The sequence below is a fragment of the Leptodactylus fuscus genome, chromosome 1 (assembly GCF_031893055.1).
Source record: "Leptodactylus fuscus isolate aLepFus1 chromosome 1, aLepFus1.hap2, whole genome shotgun sequence".
NCBI lineage: Eukaryota > Metazoa > Chordata > Amphibia > Anura > Leptodactylidae > Leptodactylus > Leptodactylus fuscus.
Window position 1 is genome coordinate 267,481,996 of NC_134265.1, and position 23,406 is coordinate 267,505,401.

General features: G+C 41.9%; 1 protein-coding gene across 1 annotated transcript in view; it reads left to right on the plus strand.

Moving 5' to 3' along the window:
- Window positions 1-741: 741 nt before the first annotated feature.
- AFG2A (AAA ATPase AFG2A) overlaps window positions 742-23,406 on the plus strand; it is a 262,459-nt gene continuing 239,794 nt past the window's right edge. The window contains exons 1-5 of the mRNA XM_075287104.1: window positions 742-918; window positions 4,327-4,451; window positions 6,487-6,644; window positions 19,582-19,643; window positions 21,739-22,344. Coding sequence (XP_075143205.1) covers window positions 795-918; window positions 4,327-4,451; window positions 6,487-6,644; window positions 19,582-19,643; window positions 21,739-22,344 — 1,075 coding nt within the window. The 5' untranslated portion in view covers window positions 742-794. The remainder of the gene's footprint in view (window positions 919-4,326; window positions 4,452-6,486; window positions 6,645-19,581; window positions 19,644-21,738; window positions 22,345-23,406) is intronic.

Genomic DNA, 23,406 nt, shown 5'->3' on the forward strand with positions numbered 1-23,406 from the left:
AGAGGGAGGGGGGCGTTCCTCCCCGCTCCACACAGCGCGATAGGCGCCGCGAGGCAGAAGGACGTTCCTGGCTAATGGTCAGAAACGCCCTTCTGACCATAGAAGAGCTACAGTACCGGACCGTAAGCTCTTCACACCGGGCACAGATCGGGAAAGCTGACAGTGTGCTGAACTCAGCGCACTGTCAGCTTTCCGGCAGTATATAACACTGCCTTGGAAAAATGGTGAAAGGTCCTCTTTAAGTCTATTCCGTCGCGTTAATGAGAAATTGTGATTAAATGATAGGATCCCTTTAAGACTTCTCCTACATGGTATTAGTTTAAAAAGGGATTCTAATGATAGAGATCAATTAAATCCCCCAGACCCTCCAGGATACAGTCCCATATAAATACATTGCTCTTTTCCCTCAACCTCCTCCAACACGCAGACCCATGTAAACCAATCCTATCCCTTCCCTTCCATCATGCAGTCCCACATAACATCTCCCTGCTTTCTGTTTTCCATCTACACGTGCTCTGCTCCCTCTATAGCGCATAGAGCTATAATGAAAGAGACCCCGCCCTCCTCGTAGAGGCCCCGCCCCCATGTGACATCACATCTACCCGGAGCATGTGCACTCTAGTACCGACCAACACCTCACTGCTTTCTGTTTTCCCTCTACACGTGCTCGGCTCCCTCTTCCTCTATAGAGCACAGAACTGTAAGGGAAGAGGCCCCGCCCCTTCCTCTGACATCATATCTACCAGCAGCAAGTCCCGTGTAGATACGATCGCGTGTGTACCGGTATCTGCAGCATGTCTGCGAGGAAGAAGAAGAGCAGAGGGAAGACCGACAATGTGTGCGCTTCTCCCGGGCTGGAGCCCCCTGATGCCGGCAGCCAGCCCTCTGTCTTTAAAGTTACCGACTTCTTAGAGAAAGGTAGTAGCGTGTGAGCTCCCACAGGGGCGGTCATGGTATAACACCCAGCTGGATATGCTGAGAGTTGCAGATTGGCAGCAGCTTCTATGAGTTGTCTGTATGTTTCTTAGGATGAGCATCTTCTAGAGCTGATCACTATCCTTCAGGCATCCGGCTTGTACAAGGGCTGGATTGGATTTATATGGCGTCTATACTGAATTATCAGGTAGTTTTCATGCTTCATCTTTCTCAGGATTTCTGCTTGGTGCAAATAAGGGGGCATTCACACGATGCGTTGATTCTCACATGTAAACTTGTATCTGAATCAGCGCTGCAAAACAGAATCCCATTGACTTCAATGGGTTCCATTTAGCACACGTAAGACATTGAAATCAAAGGGTTAAACAGCCTCCCATTCATTTCAATCTGTTACGCGCGCTAAACGGAACCCATTGAAGTCAATGGGATTCTGTTTTGCAGCGCTGATTCAGATACAAGTTTATGTGTCAGAATCAACACCGCATTACATCGTGTGAATGCCGCCAAAGGCTTGATTCACATCTGCACATGGTTTTCCTCATTTTTCATGCGGAGAGGGAAATGGAATCCCCAAATGCAGATGTGAACTGAGCCTTAGTGAAAATGTTCATCCAGGGAATGAAAATGGAACAGTCTTAATACTTCACACAGCTGTGCTTTTGCTACAGTAGTATCTACGCCTGGAATCTAGGCTCCCTATTTCAGCACCTGGACAGCAAATGTAGGACTTTCCTGCTGTCCAAAGGGGCCACCTGTTACCATAGGGCCTGGTGGAAGTGCCCCGTTGGCCCTATGGTTAAAGCAACCTTATATGGAGGGATCTGTGAAGATGGTCAAAAATAGCGCTTATTCTCATACATTTAATTTGACGAGGACCTTTCACCCCCTGGGGCACATGTGGTGTAATATACCGCTAGAAAGCGTTCATGTTCTGTGCCCTCAGTGAAGAGCTATATGTGCCGGTACCGTCACGAATGCCGTTCTTCACAGTAGCGTCTATTGCGCTGTACTATGAGAGGGGGCATTTCTCACCACCCAGCGGTGAAGGAGCATCCCCTCCAGTACTCGTCTATGGACGAGTACTATCAGGAGGGGAGGGAGGCGTTCCTCACTGCTCAGCGTCATCACTGGGCGATAAGGAACGCCCCCTCTCACAGTACAGTCAGGAACTCCCTTCTGACAGTGAAGAGCTATGGTACTGGGGGCACAGAACTGGAAAGCCAATAGTGCGCTGAATTCAGCGCACTGTCGGCTTTTTGGCAGTGTATTACACCGCATGTGCCCCAGGAGGTGAAAAGTCCTCTTATACAGGCCTGACATTCACTGTCATGTGAATATAGAGATATGGAATTTTGCAGTCTGTGCATTAGTTTAATTGTGGAAACAAGCACCTGCTTTATATAACATATTTCTAACCTTTACTATTGGATTGGTTGAATGAATAAAGCCTGGAACCATGTTTATATCCATGATTTTGTCTGACTCTTATTTTTGGCCGTTGTTTTTGTAGTATATATTTTAAGGGGAAATCAAGTCAAAAGTTGGGAATAGAATGGCTTTAGTTTGGTACCACTGGCCGAGCTACATTTAAATAAGTACAAAGTCCTGCTTGCATAGGCATAAGATGCTTTCCATATTTTTGATCTGTATCAGACATTGCCATAAGGCCCATTCAGATGAGAAAAAAGTGACATGCCCTGCAGACAGTGTACGGCCAATTTCATGTGGTCAGTATTTTGCATTTGTGAGCCAAACCCAGGAGTAGTTTTTTTCCATTACTATGTCTGAGTAGGTTTCACTTCTGGTTTTGGGTTAAATACTGAAGCTAAATGCTGTATGTAAAAGTCAGGCGGCATTCACACATCATAATATGTCTATGTCATGGGCACATATGGGTCTATGGTGCAGTAAGTTCTAGCCATTAGACATATAATTAAGGTGATTTGGAGCTGTAATTGAGTCCATACTGCATAATATGGATGTACTAGCCTCTGCCCGTGACATTGTCTACGGGTTATTGGCGTAGATGATCCGCTTATATTCAGAAAATTGCTGCCGTCGATGGTTTGCCTGCTTCAGCGTTTTGGCAGCTCTTAATTTGTCCTGCTGCTGAACTTTTTCCTCGCACCGTGCCTGTGATTGTTCCGGCATCTCAGCAGCTCGCTGGGACGCCATATAATGATGATCGGCATGCTCCAGCGTTTTCCGCAACTCTCAGGCTGGCTTGGCACTGAATTCGTTCCTCGCGCTGTGCCCGTGATTGTTCCGGCATCTCAGCAGCTTGTGTTTTTGGTGTTGATGATACACCTGCTACGGCGTTTCGACAGCTGTCAAGCTGGCCTGTTGCTGAACGCATTCCTCGCGCTGTGCCCGTGATTGTTCTGGCATATCAAAAGCTTGCAGGGAAGCCATATAATGAGCATGTTGTTGGTGTTGATGATCTGCATGCACAGGCATTTCAGCAACTCTCAAGCTGGCCTGCCGCTGAACTTGTTCCTTGTGCTGTGCCCGTGATTGTTGCGGCATCTCAGCAGCTCGCTGAGATGCCATATAATGAGCGTGTTGTTGGCGTTGATGATCGGCATCCTCCGGTGTATTCGGCAACTCTCAAGCTGGCCTGGCACTAAAGTTGTTCTTCACACCGTGCCTGCAATTGTTCCGGCATCTCAGCAGCTCGCTGCAACGCCATATAATGCATGTGTTGTTGGCGTCGATGATCCCCCTCAGCTCCACTTGAGGAGAACTCTGTGACTTCTGGCTCCTTCATAGCTCTCGTTGTTTGCAACAAATTAGATTTTCTTTTTCCAGGCATGTTTAAAATTGACAAACTGCCAATTTGGATTAAAGGTGTTTGCCCACCTTACAATACATGTCGAACTTTAAACTGCTACAGGGTACCCCTATTTCATGCAGACTAAACAGCAGCGATCCCCTTTCTCCAAGTAGTAGGAGCAGCAGCAAAGCTTAACCCCTCTTTTTACCTTACAATATTGCTTGGCTGTGTATAAAGTGAAACCTCTTCAAATTAATTCCTCTTTAACCCATTCCTGACATCCGTTGTACTAGTATGGTGGATGACGGGTGTTTAAACATGGCGGCCGCTAGGGAGCCGGACAACCGTCATAGCCGACGGGTGTCTGCTGTTTTATACAGCAGACACCCGGCGCTAATGGCTGGTCCCACAAAATGCATCCCCGTACAAGGAAATACAAAAAAGTTAGTTGCCAGAAAAAAAAACGGACACAAAATAACAGACAATAACTGATGGCAGTATTACTAAATTTTCAATAACTTGTATGTGGTGAGCTTACTTTACAGCACAGGTTACACTCTCTGTATATGGTAGAAATAATGAAATGCTTATATAGAATCTGATTTTATTTCTTATAGAAGAAGAGAAGGTGCCAAGAGCTTACAGGAGCTCTTTCATACAGCTTGGAATCAACAGCATGAAATCAGCCAATTTATGCATCGGACGGCCTGCTTTGCTCACCAGTGTAGAAGGCAGACAAGAGGTATAGTTTATATAATGTCATAGATTTTTTTTTAACAGGATTTACATTATGTACATAAATATTTTGTATATAAATAAATCTGCCTCCTGTCTGCTCCACTTCCGGTTTTCAGCACAAAGCACAGTTGTCTCTGGATATACACTCACCGGCCACTTTATTAGGTACACCTGTCCAACTGCTCGTTAACACTTAATTTCTAATCAGCCAATCACATGGCGGCAGCTCAGTGCATTTAGGCATGTAGACATGGTCAAGATAATCTCCTGCAGTTCAAACCGAGCATCAGTATGGGGAACAAAGGTGATTTGAGTGCCTTTGAACGTGGCATGGTTGTTGGTGCCAGAAGGGCTGGTCTGAGTATTTCAGAAACTGCTGATCTACTGGGATTTTCACGCACAACCATCTCTAGGGTTTACAGAGAATGGTCCGAAAAAGAAAAAACATCCAGTGAGCGGCAGTTCTGTGGGCGGAAATGCGTTGTTGATGCCAGAGGTCAGAGGAGAATGGCCAGACTGGTTCGAGCTGATAGAAAGGCAACAGTGACTCAAATAGCCACCCGTTACAACCAAGGTAGCCAGAAGAGCATCTCTGAACGCACAGTACATCGAACTTTGAGGCAGATGGGCTACAGCAGCAGAAGACCACACCGGGTGCCACTCCTTTCAGCTAAGAACAGGAAACTGAGGCTACAATTTGCACAAGCTCATCGAAATTGGACAATTGAAGATTGGAAAAACGTTGCCTGGTCTGATGAGTCTCGATTTAGGCTGCGACATTCGGATGGTAGGGTCAGAATTTGGCGTCAACAACATGAAAGCATGGATCCATCCTGCCTTGTATCAACGGTTCAGGCTGGTGGTGGTGGTGTCATGTGTGGGGAATATTTTCTTGGCACTCTTTGGGCCCCTTGGTACCAATTGAGCATCGTTGCAATGCCAAAGCCTACCCGAGTATTGTTGCTGACCATGTCCATCCCTTTATGACCACAATGTACCCAACATCTGATGGCTACTTTCAGCAGGATAATGCGCCATGTCATAAAGCTGGAATCATCTCAGACTGGTTTCTTGAACATGACAATGAGTTCACTGTACTCCAATGGCCTCCACAGTCACCAGATCTCAATCCAATAGAGCATCTTTGGGATGTGGTGGAACGGGAGATTCGCATCATGGATGTGCAGCCGACAAATCTGCGGCAACTGTGTGATGCCATCATGTCAATATGGACCAAAATCTCTGAGGAATGCTTCCAGCACCTTGTTGAATCTATGCCACGAAGAATTGAGGCAGTTCTGAAGGCAAAAGGGGGTCCAACCCGTTACTAGCATGGTGTACCTAATAAAGTGGCCGGTGAGTGTGTGTATATATATATATATATATATATATATATATATATATATATATATATATATATATATATATATATATATATATACACAGATAACAGACACTTTGTTCAAGAAACTTTACTACCACTCAGAATCCTGCCCCTTTCCTGAGACCACCCACTTGACCGTACAGATCCGAATCAGCATATCAGGCATCAAAACTAACTGCGTTGATTGCTCGGGATTGATGAGGTCTAGAGAATAAAATCCAACTGTGTCAGAATCAGTGGTGCAGGACCTATTAAAATATATATTTAAAGGGGTTTTCTCACTGACACCCCCACTTTTCATATGAGTTACCGCCTGTCTGGCTTCTCTAACCCCTAATATCCAGATGTTATCAGGGGAATCTGCTTCTGGTCAGATATGTGCAGTACATGACTGCCTGTTAGATGAATTGCAGAACATGCAATTCATGGGTACTTTGAGGACTTGAAGTGCAAAGTATAGTTTGTAAGTTGCACAACATGGCATTACATAAATCACAAAACCCATTTAGTTATTAAAGATTTAACTTAAATGGTTAGTTTAATGAAATGTTCTCTATGTCATAGTAGGGAGTGTGACAACCATAAACTTTATAAGATTATTAGCAACTGTGGGCAAGCTTTCTTTGTCTTCATGTGTTTGATGTACTTCCTCCAGGTATGCACTGCATGGCCAGTCAGTGGTTTTCCTTCTGGGAAAGTTGGTATAGCATTGACTGCTCTGAAGAATCTCAAGGTGAAGCCTGGGGATTCAGTTCTTATTCAGCCCGTCGCTGGACCTGTGATACAGGCAGAAGAATTAGAAGTAACACTCAGGTATGAGATTATGTATACAGAATCATTGAACACATTACTATATATGGTATATTCAACATAATTGAGCCTGTACATACAGAGGTACTGCAAAATCGTGAACCTTATAGGGGTTGTTTCATTATATTAGACAATAATAGGCCATATGAATATCAGGAGAGGGTTCCTATCTTTGGGGTACTGGAGTTTTAGAACATCAGCCTCTGCAAATAGCTTCTTTTGCTTGAGGTGAATTTTTGTGTTCTATTGTATTTTTATAGCACCATTATTTCCATGGTGCTGTACATTTGTAAAGGGCTTTACATACATTGTATAAATAAGTATAATAAGCACAAAGCTAACTATATGACCAACTATAGGACCCTGTACACAGGCTTACAATGTATATGGGAAGATAGTTGGGTATAATAGGTGAAAGTAACAGTTACTTATACTTACTCCCTCCTATTAAAATATCTATCTATCTATCTATCTATCTATCTATCTATCTATCTATCTATCTACATATATTTTACCCTTATCTTTTTATCTGTACCTACTGTCACTGTAATGTTTTTACTGTGGAGTTTTTGTATTTTGTATCATTATTATTATTGTTGTATTATCTTTGCTGCTGTAACATACTGAATTTTTCCATGGTGGGACTATTAAAGGATTATCTTATTTGATATGGCAGCATAGTGGCAGCAAGGTTTAATTGTGTTGTATACTGTTCTAAAGTAGCAAGCAAATAGCTGAAAAGGCCAAAGTTAACATAATATAGGAGATCCATGGGCACTGGATACCAAATCCAGATTAAGATGCAGCTAAAAATCTGAGCACAATCAGTAAAGCTGCTTGCTGTCCATCACTAATTTCCTATCAGAAAAAACCAAGCAGATAGTCAGAAATAGAAAATGTAATAGTCTCCCTGTGCTCATTGTAAGCTGTGAGAAACTGCAGACCGCCCTGTGCAATGTACAGGTAGCAGAAACTGTGTGTAGTCATGCAGAGGCTATGAAGAGAGACCTGCCCCCCCTCCACTCCCCTCCCCTCCCCCCCCACCTCCGTCACTGTGTTCCTGTCTTGATCCTAGTGGTTTCTAAAGATGGAACTTCCCTAGTAACAAGGTATTAACAGCAAATTAGCAAGGAGGGAGACGCCTAGTGGCAGAAAATTTGGAGAGGTTTTCAGTCGGACAACAGAAACATTTTTAAATAAAGTGCATAATGTTTTGGTCCAGAATTGCATGGTCTGTTAAAGACGACCTTTCACCGATTTGGGCACAGGCAGTTCTATATACTGCTGGAAAGCCGACAGTGCACTGAATTCAGCGCACTGTTGGCTTTCCCGGTCTGTGCCGCGGGTAAAGCACTATCGGTCTCGGTACCATAGCTCTTTACAGTCAGAAGGGCGTTTCTGACAGTCAGTCAGGTACGTCCGTCTTCACAGCAGTTCCTATTGCGCTGCACAGTGTGAGCGGGGAGGAACGCCCCATCCCCTCCTGATAATACTTGTCTATGGATGAGCACTGTGAGCAGAGGGAGGGGGCGTTCCTCCCTGCTTTCAGCTTTCCAGCAGTATATAGAACTGCCTGTGCCCAAATCAAATCTCTTTAAATTAGAGTAAGTTGTCTGAAAAGTTAGTGACCATTTAAAAATAAACTTTTATTTCTCTCTTCATAAATCTAATAAATAAGTCTTGCAGGTGAAGGGGACAAGCTTCACAGTATACTTCTTTTTAGAAAAGTGCCTGTGTCTTCAATTATCTTTACATCTTATCTGCATGATTCTGGTCTGTACTTTTCTGATCTGTACGTTTTAAATAAGCAGTGTTGATTTACAATGAATTCTATGGAGACGTGAGGAGAGAGAAGGAAAGAGATATGAGGCTGGATAGTAATTCTTGATAACCCAGCTTTAGTGATTGTGATAGAGAACTGTCTCTATAGTGCAGATATCTCACTGTTTGAGGGGCCCCCTACTTCTTCCCCTTTTCTGTAGACTTCTTTTGCACTGATTTAATCAATGGCCGGATCTATGCAAGTAAGTGATGAAACAGGCACTTTTCTTTAATAAACTAGATTAAGGGGCGTTCACACTTGCGCCCATGTCCACCTCATTTCAATGGATTTTTAAAGCAAACCGCCAGTGTCCGTATGCAGCCTCTCTGCGATGAAACCGTTTTTTGATTTATTTTTTTTCCCCTCAAAGTGTGTATGGTATTAAGTCCCGACCTTTCCTATGGTGCTCCTCACTAAACTTTCTGTTGCTGAAAAGTTAAGTTATAAACTTTTAAAAGTTTAAGATCAGCATATGCAAATTTACCTTAAACAGAGGTTATCCAGTTTATAATATGGATGGCTGATACTCAGGTTCTGTGAGGGTCCGAAAGCCAGTAACCCTGCAGATCTGTTGTCTAAATCTCCCTTTGGAAATGAATGGGGAAGTACTGCGGTACCAAAACACATTGCTACACAGGTTAGTCAGCAACGTGGCTCCCGACATGTAAACATGTATATGTAGCACAGATCTGCGGGGGTCCTGGCAGGATTATGAAAGGGGATGTAATTCAGAACTGTAATCCGTGGCAGCTAGTGCACTTATTGCTAAGGTGCCAGAATCAGTGGAGCAGCGCCTATAAGATGATTCAAAGATCTGGACCAGGCAGAGGTGCACAGACAAATCACCACACCTCATTATGTATACTGTGCTGTTGTTTTTAGCCTAATGATTTTACTCCCTTATTATTTGTGCCTGTAAGTAACTTTATGGTACCTTACCGATGCAGAGACATGGTTATTAAGAATACCTAATCCTTTCATTATGTTGCATATATTTGTTGAAGGGGATACTGTGTCAGTTTCCACTTGAGGATATTTCCGCAGGATTATAGCACCATCTAGTGGAATAATTCTGTTAATGTTTCAAATACTACATAACAGTTTATTTTATAGGCTTTCTTTGAAGCATTTATAAAGTACATTTCTTTTACAAAATGGCAGCATGTTTGTCAAATTTCCCCTTGAAATTGTGAGATTGTACATTGTGAGAACTACAAACTTATTGTATGAGCGTTTCTCTATTTTAGTTTCTTTGAGGACATATTCTTGCACCCAGTGCATAAGGAAAGGGAACAGCAGGTTTATTTTGCTTCAGTGTTGAGATGAAATAGAGGAGTTTTCCAGACCTGCTATTATGTTTGTAGTTTTTGGAACCACCTAGCCAAACACTGCTCAGAAGATGTCATACGGTGCAGAGGTGGTAAGGTGGTTCTGGGTGAACATGGGAACTTTGAGCCAAAAGTTTGAACCAGTTTTCACATCCATAGACTATAGACTATTTGTGTGGTCCTTTAGAAGGTCAGTATATTCTTATTCTTATGGTAGAGTTGGAAGGGACCTCAAGGGCCATCGGGTCCAACCCCCTGCAAGTGCAGGTTTTCCTAAATCATCCCAGCTATATGTTTATCCAGATTCCGCTTGAAGATTTCCATTGATGGAGCGCCCACCACCTCCCGTGGCAGCCTATTCCACTCTCTCACTACCCTCACTGTCAGAAAGTTTTTCCTAATGTCTAATCTGTATCTCTTTCCCTTTAGTTTCATCCCATTGCTTCTTGTACTTCCTTGTGCTAATGAGAATAGGGTAGATCCCTCTGCACTGTGACTACCTTTCAGATATTTGTAGACTGCTATTAAATCTCCCCTCAGCCTTCTCTTCTGCAAACTAAACAATCCCAGTTTTTTTAGCCGCTCCTCATAGGACATGGTTTGCAGACCTTCCACCATTTTGGTTGCTCTTCTCTGGACTTGCTCCAATATATCGATGTCTTTCTTGAATTGAGGCGCCCAGAACTGTACACAGTATTCCAGGTGTGGTCTGACCAGGGAAGAGTACAGCGGAATAATGACCTCTCTTGATCTAGATTCAATGCTTGTCTTAATACATCCCAGAATTTTATTAGTCTTTTTTGCAGCAGCACCGCACTGTTGGCTCATGTTGAATTTGTGATCTACTATTATGCCCAAGTCCTTTTCCCCTATGCTATCACTTAGTTCTATTCCTCCCATACTATATATGTTTTTTACATTTCTGTTACCCAGATGTAGAACTTTGCATTTGTCCCTGTTAAATACCATTTTGTTCGCCTCAGCCCATTGTTCCAGTGTGTCTAAGTCCTTTTGAATATACTCTCTCTCCTCTCTAGTGTTGGCTATTCCTCCTATCTTCGTATCATCTGCAAATTTTATGAGTTCCCCAATAATTCCATCGTCCAGATCATTTATAAAGATATTAAAAAGTACTGGGCCCAGAACAGAGCCCTGCGGCACCCCGCTTTTGACTTTCTTCCAGTTGGATGTGTAGCCATTTAGTATTACTCGTTGTGCCCGATCATTAAGCCAGTTGTGAATCCACCTAACTGATTTTTTGTCAAAGCCATACTTAATCATTTTTTCAATAAGAAGGTTATGTGATACTTTATCAAATGCCTTACTGAAGTCAAGATATACTATGTCCAGGGCATTCCCTTGGTCCAACCATTCAGTGATTTTGTTGTAGAAGGAAATCAGGTTAGTCTGACAAGATTTATTGGTCCTAAAGCCGTGCTGGCTCTGGTTAATTAATGCCTTCCCATCCAGGTACCGAAGTAAATGTTCCTTGACAATTTGCTCAAAGATTTTTCCTGCTATCGAGGTCAGACTTACCGGCCTGTAATTTCCTGGATCGTCCCTTTTCCCCTTTTTGTAGATGGGGACAACATTTGCCCTTTTCCAATCTAAAGGGACCACTCCTGTTTCCCATGACTTACCGAAGATTATAGCAAGGGGTTCTGTTATTTCCTCTGCTATCTCTTTCAGGACTCTAGGGTGTAAATCATCTGGTCCTGGGGACTTGGTTTCCTGTAACTTGGCTAAGTGCTCTCTTACCAGACCTTTGCTTATAGTCAGCTTGGAGTCCTCCTTCCCCTCATCTCCATCACCATTAATGTCGATATTTCCATTAGTTTCTTGGGAGAAGACGGATACAAAATATGAATTTAGTAGCTCCACCTGCTGTTCCACCATGTTAACTGTTTCTCCTTTGTCATTCTTCAGGACTCCAATGGTCTCCTTCACTTTTCTTTTGCTTTTAACATATCCCCAAAATCCTTTTACCTTACTCTTTGCCTCTTTTGCAAGCTTCAATTCGTGTTCAGCCTTAGCTCCTTTGATGCTTGTCTTGCAGAGTCTGCAGACTGCTGTGTACTCTTCCTTAGGTATAGTTCCCATCTTCCACTTTTTGTATGTTTCCTTTTTCCTTTTTAGCAGGTTATGTAATTTTTTGGTCATCCATCCTGATATTTTTAGGTGCTTCCCATTTTTCTTCCTTCTAGGTATTGTTAGTTCCTGTGCTTTAATGATTTCCCTACGGAAGATTTCCCACCCTTCATGTGCATTTTTGTGCTTAAGAATTTTGCACCATGGAATTCTGCTAACCCTTGCCTTCAGGCTCTTGAAGTCTGCCCTGCTAAAGTCGAGCCTTGAAGTCTGTGCCTTCTCAGGTCTTCTTCTTCTTCTTGCAACCCCAAACTCAAGTATAGCATGATCGCTGAATCCCAGTGTCCCTGCTACCCGTAGTCCCTTAACCATGTGCTCTTTGTTGGTTAGGACTAGGTCCAAAATGGATGTTCCTCTCGTGTTTTCTTCTACTAGCTGGGCAATGAAGTTGTCTGCTAGAGAGGATAAAAATTTGATGGAGCCTTTACTCTTGGCTGTGTGGGTTTCCCAATGAATGTCAGGGTAATTGAAGTCTCCCATGATCACTATTTCATGTTTCTTTGAGAGCGTGGTCATTTGCTGTGAAAAAATCTCATCCATGTCTTCTGTCTGTCCTGGTGGTCTGTAATAAAACGCCTAGTATGATGTCCTTATCATTGTTTTTCCCTTGAATTACTACCCAAATAATTTCCAGTAGATTATCATTCTGTAAAACTGTAATTTCTGTGGAGATGTGTTCTTTTTTAACATACAATGCAACTCCACCCCCTCTTTTATTAGTTCTATTCTTTTTGAATAAGTTGTATCCTTCCATCTGTATGTTCCAATCATGCATGTCGTTCCACCAGGTTTCTGTGATGCCAATGACGTCATAGTTTTCCTTGTGTATCATCAGCTCTAGTTCTCCTTGTTTGTTTCCCATACTTTGTGCGTTTGTGTAAAAACATTTCAGATTGTGCTCTGCTGCATCCTTTTTCGTAATTTCCTTCTGAGTATCCTGTCTTGGGTCCTCTTTACCACATCTAGTAACCTTGTTTAGTATGTCTTTTAGCTGCATGTTCTTGTCTTTCTTTTTTCTTCCCATCCCCTCTTCTTCTAGTTTAAAGCCCTTCTGATGAGTGTGGCAAGTCTTCTGGCAAATATGTTTTTCCCAGGTTTTGTGAGATGTATCCCGTCTCTAGCAAGGAGTAATTCACGCCATGGTCCAAAAATCCAAATCCTTTCTCTCGGCACCACCGTCGAAGCCAGGTGTTTACCTCTAGTATTCTATTCCATCTCCTGATGCCATGACCATCAACTGGGAGGATTGATGAGAATACTACCTGCGCATCCAGTTCCTTCACTGTCTTCCCCAAATTTTCAAAGTCTTTATAGATAGTTGGTAAATCATTTTTTGCCGTGTCGTTTGTACCCACATGTATCAGTAGGAATGGGTAGTCGTCCTTGGAGCTGAGGAGGCTTGGTATCCTATCGGCCACATCCTTGATTTTTGCTCCTGGGAGGCAGCATACTTCTCGTGCAGTTAAGTCTGGCCTGCAGACAGCTGCCTCTGTGCCTCTTAGCAGTGAGTCACCCATAACCACTACTCTTCTTTTCTTCCTTGCAACACCATTTCTTGTTGCTCCTGATTGTCTCTGGGTGACTTTTGTTTCTTCTTTTGCTGATAGGTTATTTTTGTCATTTTCATCCGCCTGCATGAGAGTTTCATATCGGTTACTTAGCTGTGTGAGTGGTGATGGCCTTGTGATCCATTTGCATCTCTTGGTCATATGTGTCCAGTTTTCTGCCTCTGTAGGTTCTCTCAAGTATTCTTCCCTTACTGTATTCGGGGGACTTGCATCAGTCTCTGCAGCTGTAGGCTCTCTAGCACTTTCATCCCCCACTGTGTTCTGGAGGCTTGCTTCAGCTTCATCAATGAAGACCTCACTTTCTTTGATGCTTCTCAACGTCACTATTCTTTCTTCCAACCTCTGCACTTTTTCTTCTAAAAGGGCCACTAGTTTACATTTCATACAGGTGAAGTTGGCTTTATGGTCCGGCAGATCTGTAAACATATAGCAAGTGTTGCAGCTCACCATGTGGGTTTTCTCCTCTTCCATGTTGCTCATTAAATTTGGATGAATGATCTTGTATATGTTTTTTTTTTTTTTTTTTCCCCTCGTCTGACGCCGTCTACGTTATCACTTATAAAGGATTTTCCATGAACATGACCATAATTAAAGTTGTGGATAAAGGTTTAAACATTTTTGCAATTCTAAATAAACATTTTACAGAGTTTTCAAGATTTCCTCTACCCATCTTAACGGTGATGGTTTTTTGTCTTGAGCAGTTAACAATGAATATAACCCTTCAAAATAGCATCTTTGTATGGTCTAGAGCTTTTCAGAAACCCAGCCACAATTTCTTTATTGTGGAAAAGTTGTCAGACCGGACACTGCATGCATGAGAAGACACAATAAATAAATTATGTCTGGGTTTCTGACAAGAGCCATACTTATAGAAGTTCCTGCATTCATGGTCATATTCATTGGCAATCGATGAAGACAAGTAACTGCCACCATTAAGAAGCCTAGAGGAAATCTTCAAAATTCAGCAATTTTTCAAAATCATTTATATATGCTAAAACCTTTATCTTGTCTGCACCCCCCGTTAAGATTGCAGTAGATCTAAATTTTTGGCCACAACATACAATGACAGGTGTTCCTATTTTAACACAATACACATTGGGGAAAGAGTGAATAATGGAACATATTTCCGTCTATATAATGACTTATTGGATGGAAGATTGCTTATATCATGTGAAATATTATATATTTGGATGACCCCACATGTATTTTTCTTACATGATAATAGTTATCTGAAAAATAACATGACCAATAAAATTTGTGATCAGTGTAGCAGATTTGTCAGTTGTGATTGATTATTTTCGTTTGGATTTTCAGCTCCAAAGGATAGGTTACTAGCATGTTATTTTAGGGGGGTTTGGCTCCTGGACCCCACAGAGAGCAGCAGTTCCAGTATGCTCCAGGCACCAGAAGCTGCAGCAGTGGATGGAGAGCGGCTGCTGGCTGCTTTTATTTAAGTAAAATAATCAGCACTGCAATTCCTTGGAACCTCTGCTATACAGTGGACAGGGCTCCTGCATCATATAAGTCTCATGTGTATGATGTATATAAATCCCATGTGTATGATATATATATATATATATACATATACTCGTGTATATGTATAGATATATATATATATATATATATATATATATATATATATATATATATATATATATATATCACATATTACACACAGTGCCTTGCGAAGGTATTCGGCCCCCTTCAAACATAATGGTATCAAATTAATTTTTTGGGAAAGAATCAACAACATGTGGGACACAATTGTGAAGTGGAGTGATATTTATTGGATATTTTAAACTTTTTTAACAAATAAAAAAACTGAAAAGTGGGGCGTGCAAAATTATTTGGCCCTTTTACTTTCAGTGCAGCAAACTCGCTCCATTCAGTTCAGTGAGGGTCTCTGAATGATCCACTGTTGTCCTAAATGACTGATGATGATAAATAGAATCCACCTGTGTGTAATAAAGTCTCCGTATAAATGCACCTGCTGTGTGATAGTCTCAGGGTTCTGCTTAAAGCGCAGAGAGCATCATGAAGACCAAGGAACACACAAGGCAGGTCCGAGATACTATTGTGGAGAAGTTTAAAGCTAGATGTGGATACAGATACAAAATTTTTTTCCCAAGCTTTAAACATCCCAAGGAGAGCTATGCAAGCAATCATATTGAAATGGGAGGAGTATCAGATCACTGCAAATCTACCAAGACCCGGCTGTCCCTCTAAACTTTCATCTCAAACCAGGAGAAGACTGATCAGAGATGCAGCCAAGAGGCCCATGATCACTCTGGATGAACTGCAGAGATCTACAGCTGAGGTAGGAGAGTCTGTCCATAGGACAACAATCAGTCGTACACTGTACAAATCTGGCCTTTATGGAAGAGTGACAAGAAGAAAGCCATTTCTCAGAGATATCCACAAAATGTCTTGTTTAAAGTTTGCCACAAGCCACATGGGAGACACCAAACATGTGGAAGAAGGTGCTCTGGTCAGATGAAACCAAAATCAAACTTTTTGGCCACAATGCAAAACGATATGTTTGGCGTAAAAATAACACAGTTCATCACCCTGAACACACCATTCCCACTGTCAAACATGGTGGCGACAGCATCATGGTTTGGGCCTGGTTTTCTTCAGCACGGACAGGGAAGATGGTTAAAATTGATGGGAGATGGATGGAGCCAAATGCAGGACCATTCTGGAAGAAAACCTGTTGGAGTCTGCAAAAGACCTGACACTGGGACGGAGATTTATTTTCCAACAAGACAATGACCCAAAACATAAAGCAAAATCTACAATGGAATGGTTCACAAATAAATGTATCCAGGTGTTAGAAAGGCCAAGTCAAAGTCCAGACCTGGATCCAATCGAGAATCTGTGGAAAGAGCTGAAAACTGCTGTTGACAAACGCTCTCCATCCAACCTCACTGAGCTAAAGCTGTTTTGCAAGGAAGAAAGAGCAAGAATTTCAGTCTTCGATGTACAAAGCTGATAGAGACATACCCCAAGCGACTTGCAGCTGTAATCACAGCAAAAGGCGGCGCTATGAAGTATTAACGCAAGGGGGCCGAATAATATTGCACGTCCCACTTTGCAGTTTTTCATTTGTTAAAGTCTAAAATATCCAATAAATTTCTTTCCACTTCACAATTGTGTCCCACTTGTTGATTCTTCCCCCCCCCCAAATTAAAATTTTATATTTTTATGTTTGAAGCTTGAAATGTGACAAAAGGTTGAAAAGTTCAAGGGGGCCGAATACTTTCGCAAGGCACTTTGTGTGTATATATAATCTGCACCGATCTTCATCAAATTTGGCACACAGATACTTCAGGTGTCCGGGAAGGTTTAAGACCAGGCCTCAACTTTCTCGGACGTATCGTTCCTGAGATACAGTATTCCCAAAACAATGATATTGGCATTAGCCAATACAAATATGCAAGTCTTTCACTCATATTCCAACTGCACACGGTCACTCCACATGCACAATCCAACACTGATATCCAAACTGAGATACACGTATCAGAGGATTAGATGCGCGCATCAGCACACAGTACCACACGCCAGAGGATTAGATATGCACCTCACCACACAGTACCACACATCAGAGCTTTACTCCAGATTTCCAAAGCAACCCAGCCATTTTTCTTCACTGCTATATATCAGCTTTAAAGTGGCAGGATGTTGTGGATGACACTGTTACACAAGATCACATTCACACAGCTTTACTCCATGTCTCCATAACAACTGATCGCAGGTTCTTCACTGATATCCAAACTGAGATACACATGATCACGTGACGCTTATGGACACATACACAAACGACATACAAAATACACTGGTGCAAAACTGGGCAATTCTTATTCTTATGGGGCCACTACAGAAACAAAAAATTAAATATACCCGTACGAAGGTGAGTCCTCCTGCTAGTCTCTCTATATTATAAAAATGAGTTTGTTTGTTCTTTATGTGCGACCAAACGATTGGACCAATCTTCACCAAACTTGGCACACAGATACTTCAGGTGTCCAGGAAGGTTTAAGATGAGACCTCAACTCATTCGGACATACCGTTCTGGAGATGCAGTATTCCCAAAACAATGACCCTCATTAGCCAATAAAAACCTGCAAGTCTTTCACTAATATTCCAACTGCAATACACACAGTTACTCCAAATGCGCAATCCAACATTGATATCCAAACTGAGATACACGCATCAGAGGATTAGATACATGGCTCAGCACATGGTACCTCACGCCAGAGGATTAGATATGAACGTCTGCACACAGTTCCACACGCCGGAAGATTAGATACACGCGTCTTCACACAGTTCCACACGTCGGAGGATTAGACATGCGTGTCAGCAGACAGTACCACATGCGGGAGGATTAGATTTGCGTGTCTGCACACAGTACCACACACCGGAGGATTAGATACACGTGTCAGCACACAGTTCCTCACGCTGGAGGAATAGATACGCACTACAGCACATAGTTCCACACGCCGGAGGAATAGATACACGCGTCAGCACTCAGTACCACACCTCGGAGGATTAAATACACGCGTCTGTACACAATACCACACACTGGAGGATTAGCTACGTGTGTCAGCACACAGTTCCACACGCTGGAGGATTAGATATGTGCTTCAGCACACAGTACCAAATGCCAGAGGATTAGATGCACACCTCTGCATACATTACCACACGCCAGAGGATTAGATAAGCGCCTCTGCATGCAGTACCAAATACCGGAGGATTAGATACGTGCCTCTGCACACAGTACCACATGCCGGAGGATTAGATACACAGCTCTGCACACAGTACCACACGCAAGAGAATTAGTTACATAGCTCAGCCACAGTATCAGCCATTTTTCTTCACTGCTGTATGTCAGCTTTAAAGAGGCAAGGCGCTGTGGATGACACTGTTATACAAGGTGACATTCGCACAGCTTTACACGGACCTGGAAGAGCGATCCAGGGAGAGTTCTGAAGTGAACGAAGGAGAACTTAAGTGACTTCGCTCCTGGTAAGTATAGAAACCCCTAAGCAATGAGCTTAAGTGCCCAGTAGACCCTGGGGACCTAGGGCTAGCCCCCTATACAATGAGCATTACCCGCTTCAGACCTCTCCCTGGATCGCTCCTCCGGGTCTTCTTTGCAGTCCTGTGAAGTGGGGATTGCGTTATCTCGTGATGAAGCTGCTCTGACACTGTTCTCTGCTAACTGGACAGTGTCAGAATGACGTCGCTGCCTCCTTCACTATCAGAAATGCCCCTCTGACAGTGAAGGGTTTCATTAACATACAAGGCGCCAGAAATAACGGGGCTCAGAACTCTGCAACGAGGGGGGCTAGAGAGAAAATTCTAAGTGCCTCAGAGTCCGTGCATCAGCGCCTATAACATAGTGCAGAAAACTTAGCAGGCTTGGGTGGTGAAAGATCCTCTTTAAGCAATCACTTTCATGGTTTACAAAGTGGAACACAAAGTTTTATTTTACAAAGCGATATTTTTTTTTAAAAATTCTAAACAGCTTTATTTATTAAAAAAAAATCCCCCCAAGAGCACACGCTGTTCTATTTCAGTCAAGCTTCCAGAAGAAAGGAGACAGTCATCACTAATATATACATCTACAATATATTTACGTACATGTCTATTTTAATATCCATTGGCATGTACATAATCATTAATCCACAAAAGTAAAAATATTTGTATCCTATATTTTTCACCAAATCTTTCTGCAGAGAGAGGGGATCATTCAGCAGGCATTAATATACAGTAATACCCTCATACATACCTCTTAGTGTAGTATGTTTACTTGGCTCCAGATGCACAGTGGAGGAATGGTCTTGTCTGAATGAATTCCTTTATGTGATACTATTTGTTCTACGTGAAACACAGGTTCCCTGTTAAGAGGGCTTCTGGACAAGTACGTATGCCATACAGAATTGGGTTATGCTTATTACTGCAAAGATTGATAAACCTTAAGTAGTAACATCTGGAAGCCCCCTGTGCCAGCACATATTACATGTGAGGAGCCTTTATTCACCCAGCTGCCTTGTTTCCATTTATCATCACAGGGAGAAGGATGCCAGTGCCATCAATGTTGAAGAGCTGTCTTCTTTTCTGCTGAGGCTCATGGGTAAAAGTTCTTTGTATTTTTTTTTTTTTCAATTTCTTACATTTAAGTTTTCTGTACCGTAGTGTAAACATGGCATTATTATGTAAGCCACATATTACTGATCCAATGCATAAATTAGGGTTTTGTTAATTCAGGGGCCCTTAGTATTTGGTAATTATCTAAATATTAAAGGCTATGGAAACGGTGTTGTCATTTTTATTGTAATGAATTACATGTATTATGTGATGGGGAGAGAAAAGGGATTCTTGTAAAATCTCAACCATTTGTCTTCTGTATCCCGCATGTCGTCTCCCACATTGCAGCTTGCTCTGTCCCTTTCATAGTGAAACCTCACTATAGAATTGAACCGCCTTCAATGTATTAGAACACATGCAGGCTGCAAAAGCCAAACTTTAGAGAATGAGTGAACTTTTTCAAGTGTTTATTTCTGTTAATGTTGATGACTATGGCTTACAGCCAAGGAAAACCCAACAGTCATTGTCTTAGAAAATTAGAATATTATATAAGACCAACTGTAAAAAAAAAAAAAAAAAAAAAAAAAAAAAAAAGTATTTAACACAGAAATGTTGGCCAAATGAAAAGTCTGTCTAGTAAATGCCCTCAATACTTGGTGGGGGCTCCTTTTGCATGAATGACGGCATCAATGCGGCAATGTGGCGTGGAGGCGATCAGCCTGTGTCACTGAGAGGTATTATGGAAGCCCAAGTTGTATGGTAGCAGTCTTCAGCTCATCTGCATTATTGGGTCTGGGATCTCTCATCTTCCTCTTGACAATACCCCATAGTTTCTCTATGGGGTTAAGGTCAGGTGAGTTTGCTGGCCAATCAAGCACAGTGATACTGTGGTTATTACACCAGGTATTGGTACTTTTGGCAGTGTGGACAGGTGCCCATTCCTGTTGGAAAATGAAAATTCCATCTTCAAAAAGATTGTCGGCAGAGGAAGCATTCACTCCAGCAACAGTCCACTCCTTGTGAATCTTCCCCAAATTTTTGAATGGCCTTTACTTAACAATCCTATCAAGGCTGCGTTTATCCCGGTTGCTTGTGCACCTTCTTCTACCACTCTTTTTCCTTCCACTCAACTTTGATACAGCACTCTGTGAACAGCCAGCTTCTTTAGCATGGACCTTTTGTGTCTTACCCTCCTTGTGTAGTGTGTCAGTGACTACCTTCTGGACATCTGTCAAGTCAGCAGTGTTCCCCATGATTGTCACCTACTGAACCAGACTAAGGGACCTTTTTAAACGCTTAGGAAGCCTTTACAGCTGTTTTGGGTTAATTATTCCAATTTTCTGAGATATTGAATTTTGGGGTTTACTTGGCTGTAAGCCATAATCCTCAACATTAACAGAAATAAACACTTAAAAAAGTTCACTCTGTTTGTAATGACTCAATATAAAATGTGTTTCACTTTTTCAATTGAATTACTAAAAAGATTTTAACTTTTTGATGACATTTTAATTGGGATGCACCTATATACGTCATATAATGAACAGATAAGGTGTTACTTCCCATATACTCAAGTCAAATGAAATAAAAGGTAAGCTATTGGATTTATATGATCGGATTGATCTAATGCAGTATTTGAAGAAGATCTATGGGTTTATTTATTTTGGTATGTTTTAATATTTTATTTAAACATTTCTAGAAGATGGTGAAATACATGCTGCTATAGCATTTTATAACAATATTGATGGTCTTGACGACATAGGCCATCAATTTCAGACCATTTGGGGGAATTCACTTATATGGGATGAAACTGCCCTGCTGAGTAGTTGACATGCTTTTAGACAGACCAGTGTAACAATGAAGAGGATGGAGCATTTACCAAGCTCTATAGCTCATTGGTGGGATGCCTAAAATTGTGCAGACTTGTTTGTTAGATATGTGCTCTCATTCGATGGTCTGGTTGTTAGGTGATGTGTCCCTAGCTGCAAGATTGTCAAACATGACAGAGCTGCACAATTGCTCTACTCACAGGAAAAAGAAAAAAAAATGCAGTTAATGATCATATTTAGGCAGTAGGAGCACAATTAAGTATTTTTTTTCTGTGGAAAAGTATATTAATTCTGTATTTTTGTACCAAATTTTAGATGGCAAAATAGTTTTACCTGGAAACCTCATCAACCTGACTTTCTATGGGAGATCATGTAGTCTGCAGGTGACCCACATAAAAGGACCTGTTGGCGAGCAAGAACCTATTGACAGTAATGTACATGAAACTACTGACAACACCAATGTGGACTCTAGCAGTTTGGACCTATCATTACAGCTTAGCTTGCTAGATATTGAGGACCGACAACATTTAGCTGTTACTAGTACACCAAGCAAACCTGAAGAAAGCAAGTCTTCCCTCCCTTCTTCACATGCTGAGGCCTTGTTGCAGGATCACAGCATAGGAGAGTCTTGCCAAGAGACTTCTCAAAGTCCTATCTGTGTTGTATCTGGTACCAGTGATGACCGTTCTCTAGTGTTTCCACATAAGAAAGAAGGAGTTAGATGTAATACAGATATATTTTATTATATTTCTTCTCTAACTCAAATTAACTGCAAAAGTCCTAAGGTACTTTCAGAAACAGAAGGCGACACAAAAAACAAAGTTACTTATGAGATGATTGGTGGTTTACAGAGCCAGTTGGAGGAAATCAGGGAAACAATAGAGTTACCATTGAAGCAGCCTGGATTGTTTAAGGCCTTTGGTAAGTTGACATAAGAATAAACAAATCCTAAAGCTACTGTCTCTATGGCTATATTGAAATATCTTTAAAAATAACCCATGTCATTATAAAGCATTTGTTCTTTAAAGCAATGTTATGTTGTATTTTGCCATCCTCTATTTCTAGCCCCCCCATGCCTGGCATCCTGTGCTCCCTTGCTAGAAGTGTCTATGCCCAATGTCCTGCTCATTGCTATGGCCCTTCTGCCTATGACTCCTTATGTGTATGTGTACTAACTCTTGACTTCTTGTAGAGCCAGCATCGGCTAAATGTATGTATGTGCCCCACAGTCAGCAACCAGTAGCCATTATATCTATGATATAACTGGCCCTGCTCTTTCCCTTTCGTTCCTGACCATGTTCATCATCTGTTTCTCTGGTACAATGTTTTGTTTTTTTTTCCTGCCCATCTAAACCCTTAGACTCCGCTTCCTCCCTTAGACCGCGTTTAACCTGTAGCAATCCAGTGGATCCACATCATTTACAGTAAGGTACACAACAAGGAGGTTGTTTAGGATTACAGGATCATGGCTGCTTTTCGAAAAAGAATATTGCACCTGTCCACAGGTGAGCTGAGACACAGCCATGGACAGGTGTGGTGATTCTGGAACAAAGCAGCCATATTTTTCTAATGATGGAAAACCCCTTTAATAATATACCACCTCCTAAACTCTACCTTTTCTTGCCGTTTTGCAGTCTTGCTGTTTTTTATCGTTTTTCAAATTCACTGTTTTGTGCACTCATAGTGTGGCTGTATTTGCTATAGCACCCATTTTCTATTGTGATCATCATCTAGCGGTGCCTCTAGAATAAAGATTGACAGGTGTTAATGTGCAGAGTCCACAGGAATACATGGGTGCTCCAACTAACAAAACCATGCTTCAGATGCGTCAATGTCATGTCAATTGCATAAGGTTTAAAAATATATTTTCTTGGGTGCAGTATTGCACTTAGAACCCAAAATGGTATGTTCACGACCTCACTAACAGGCCCCACAAGCAGATTAATAGTTTAGAAGCAATTTTGTTGTGGTAAGCTCTCTTTG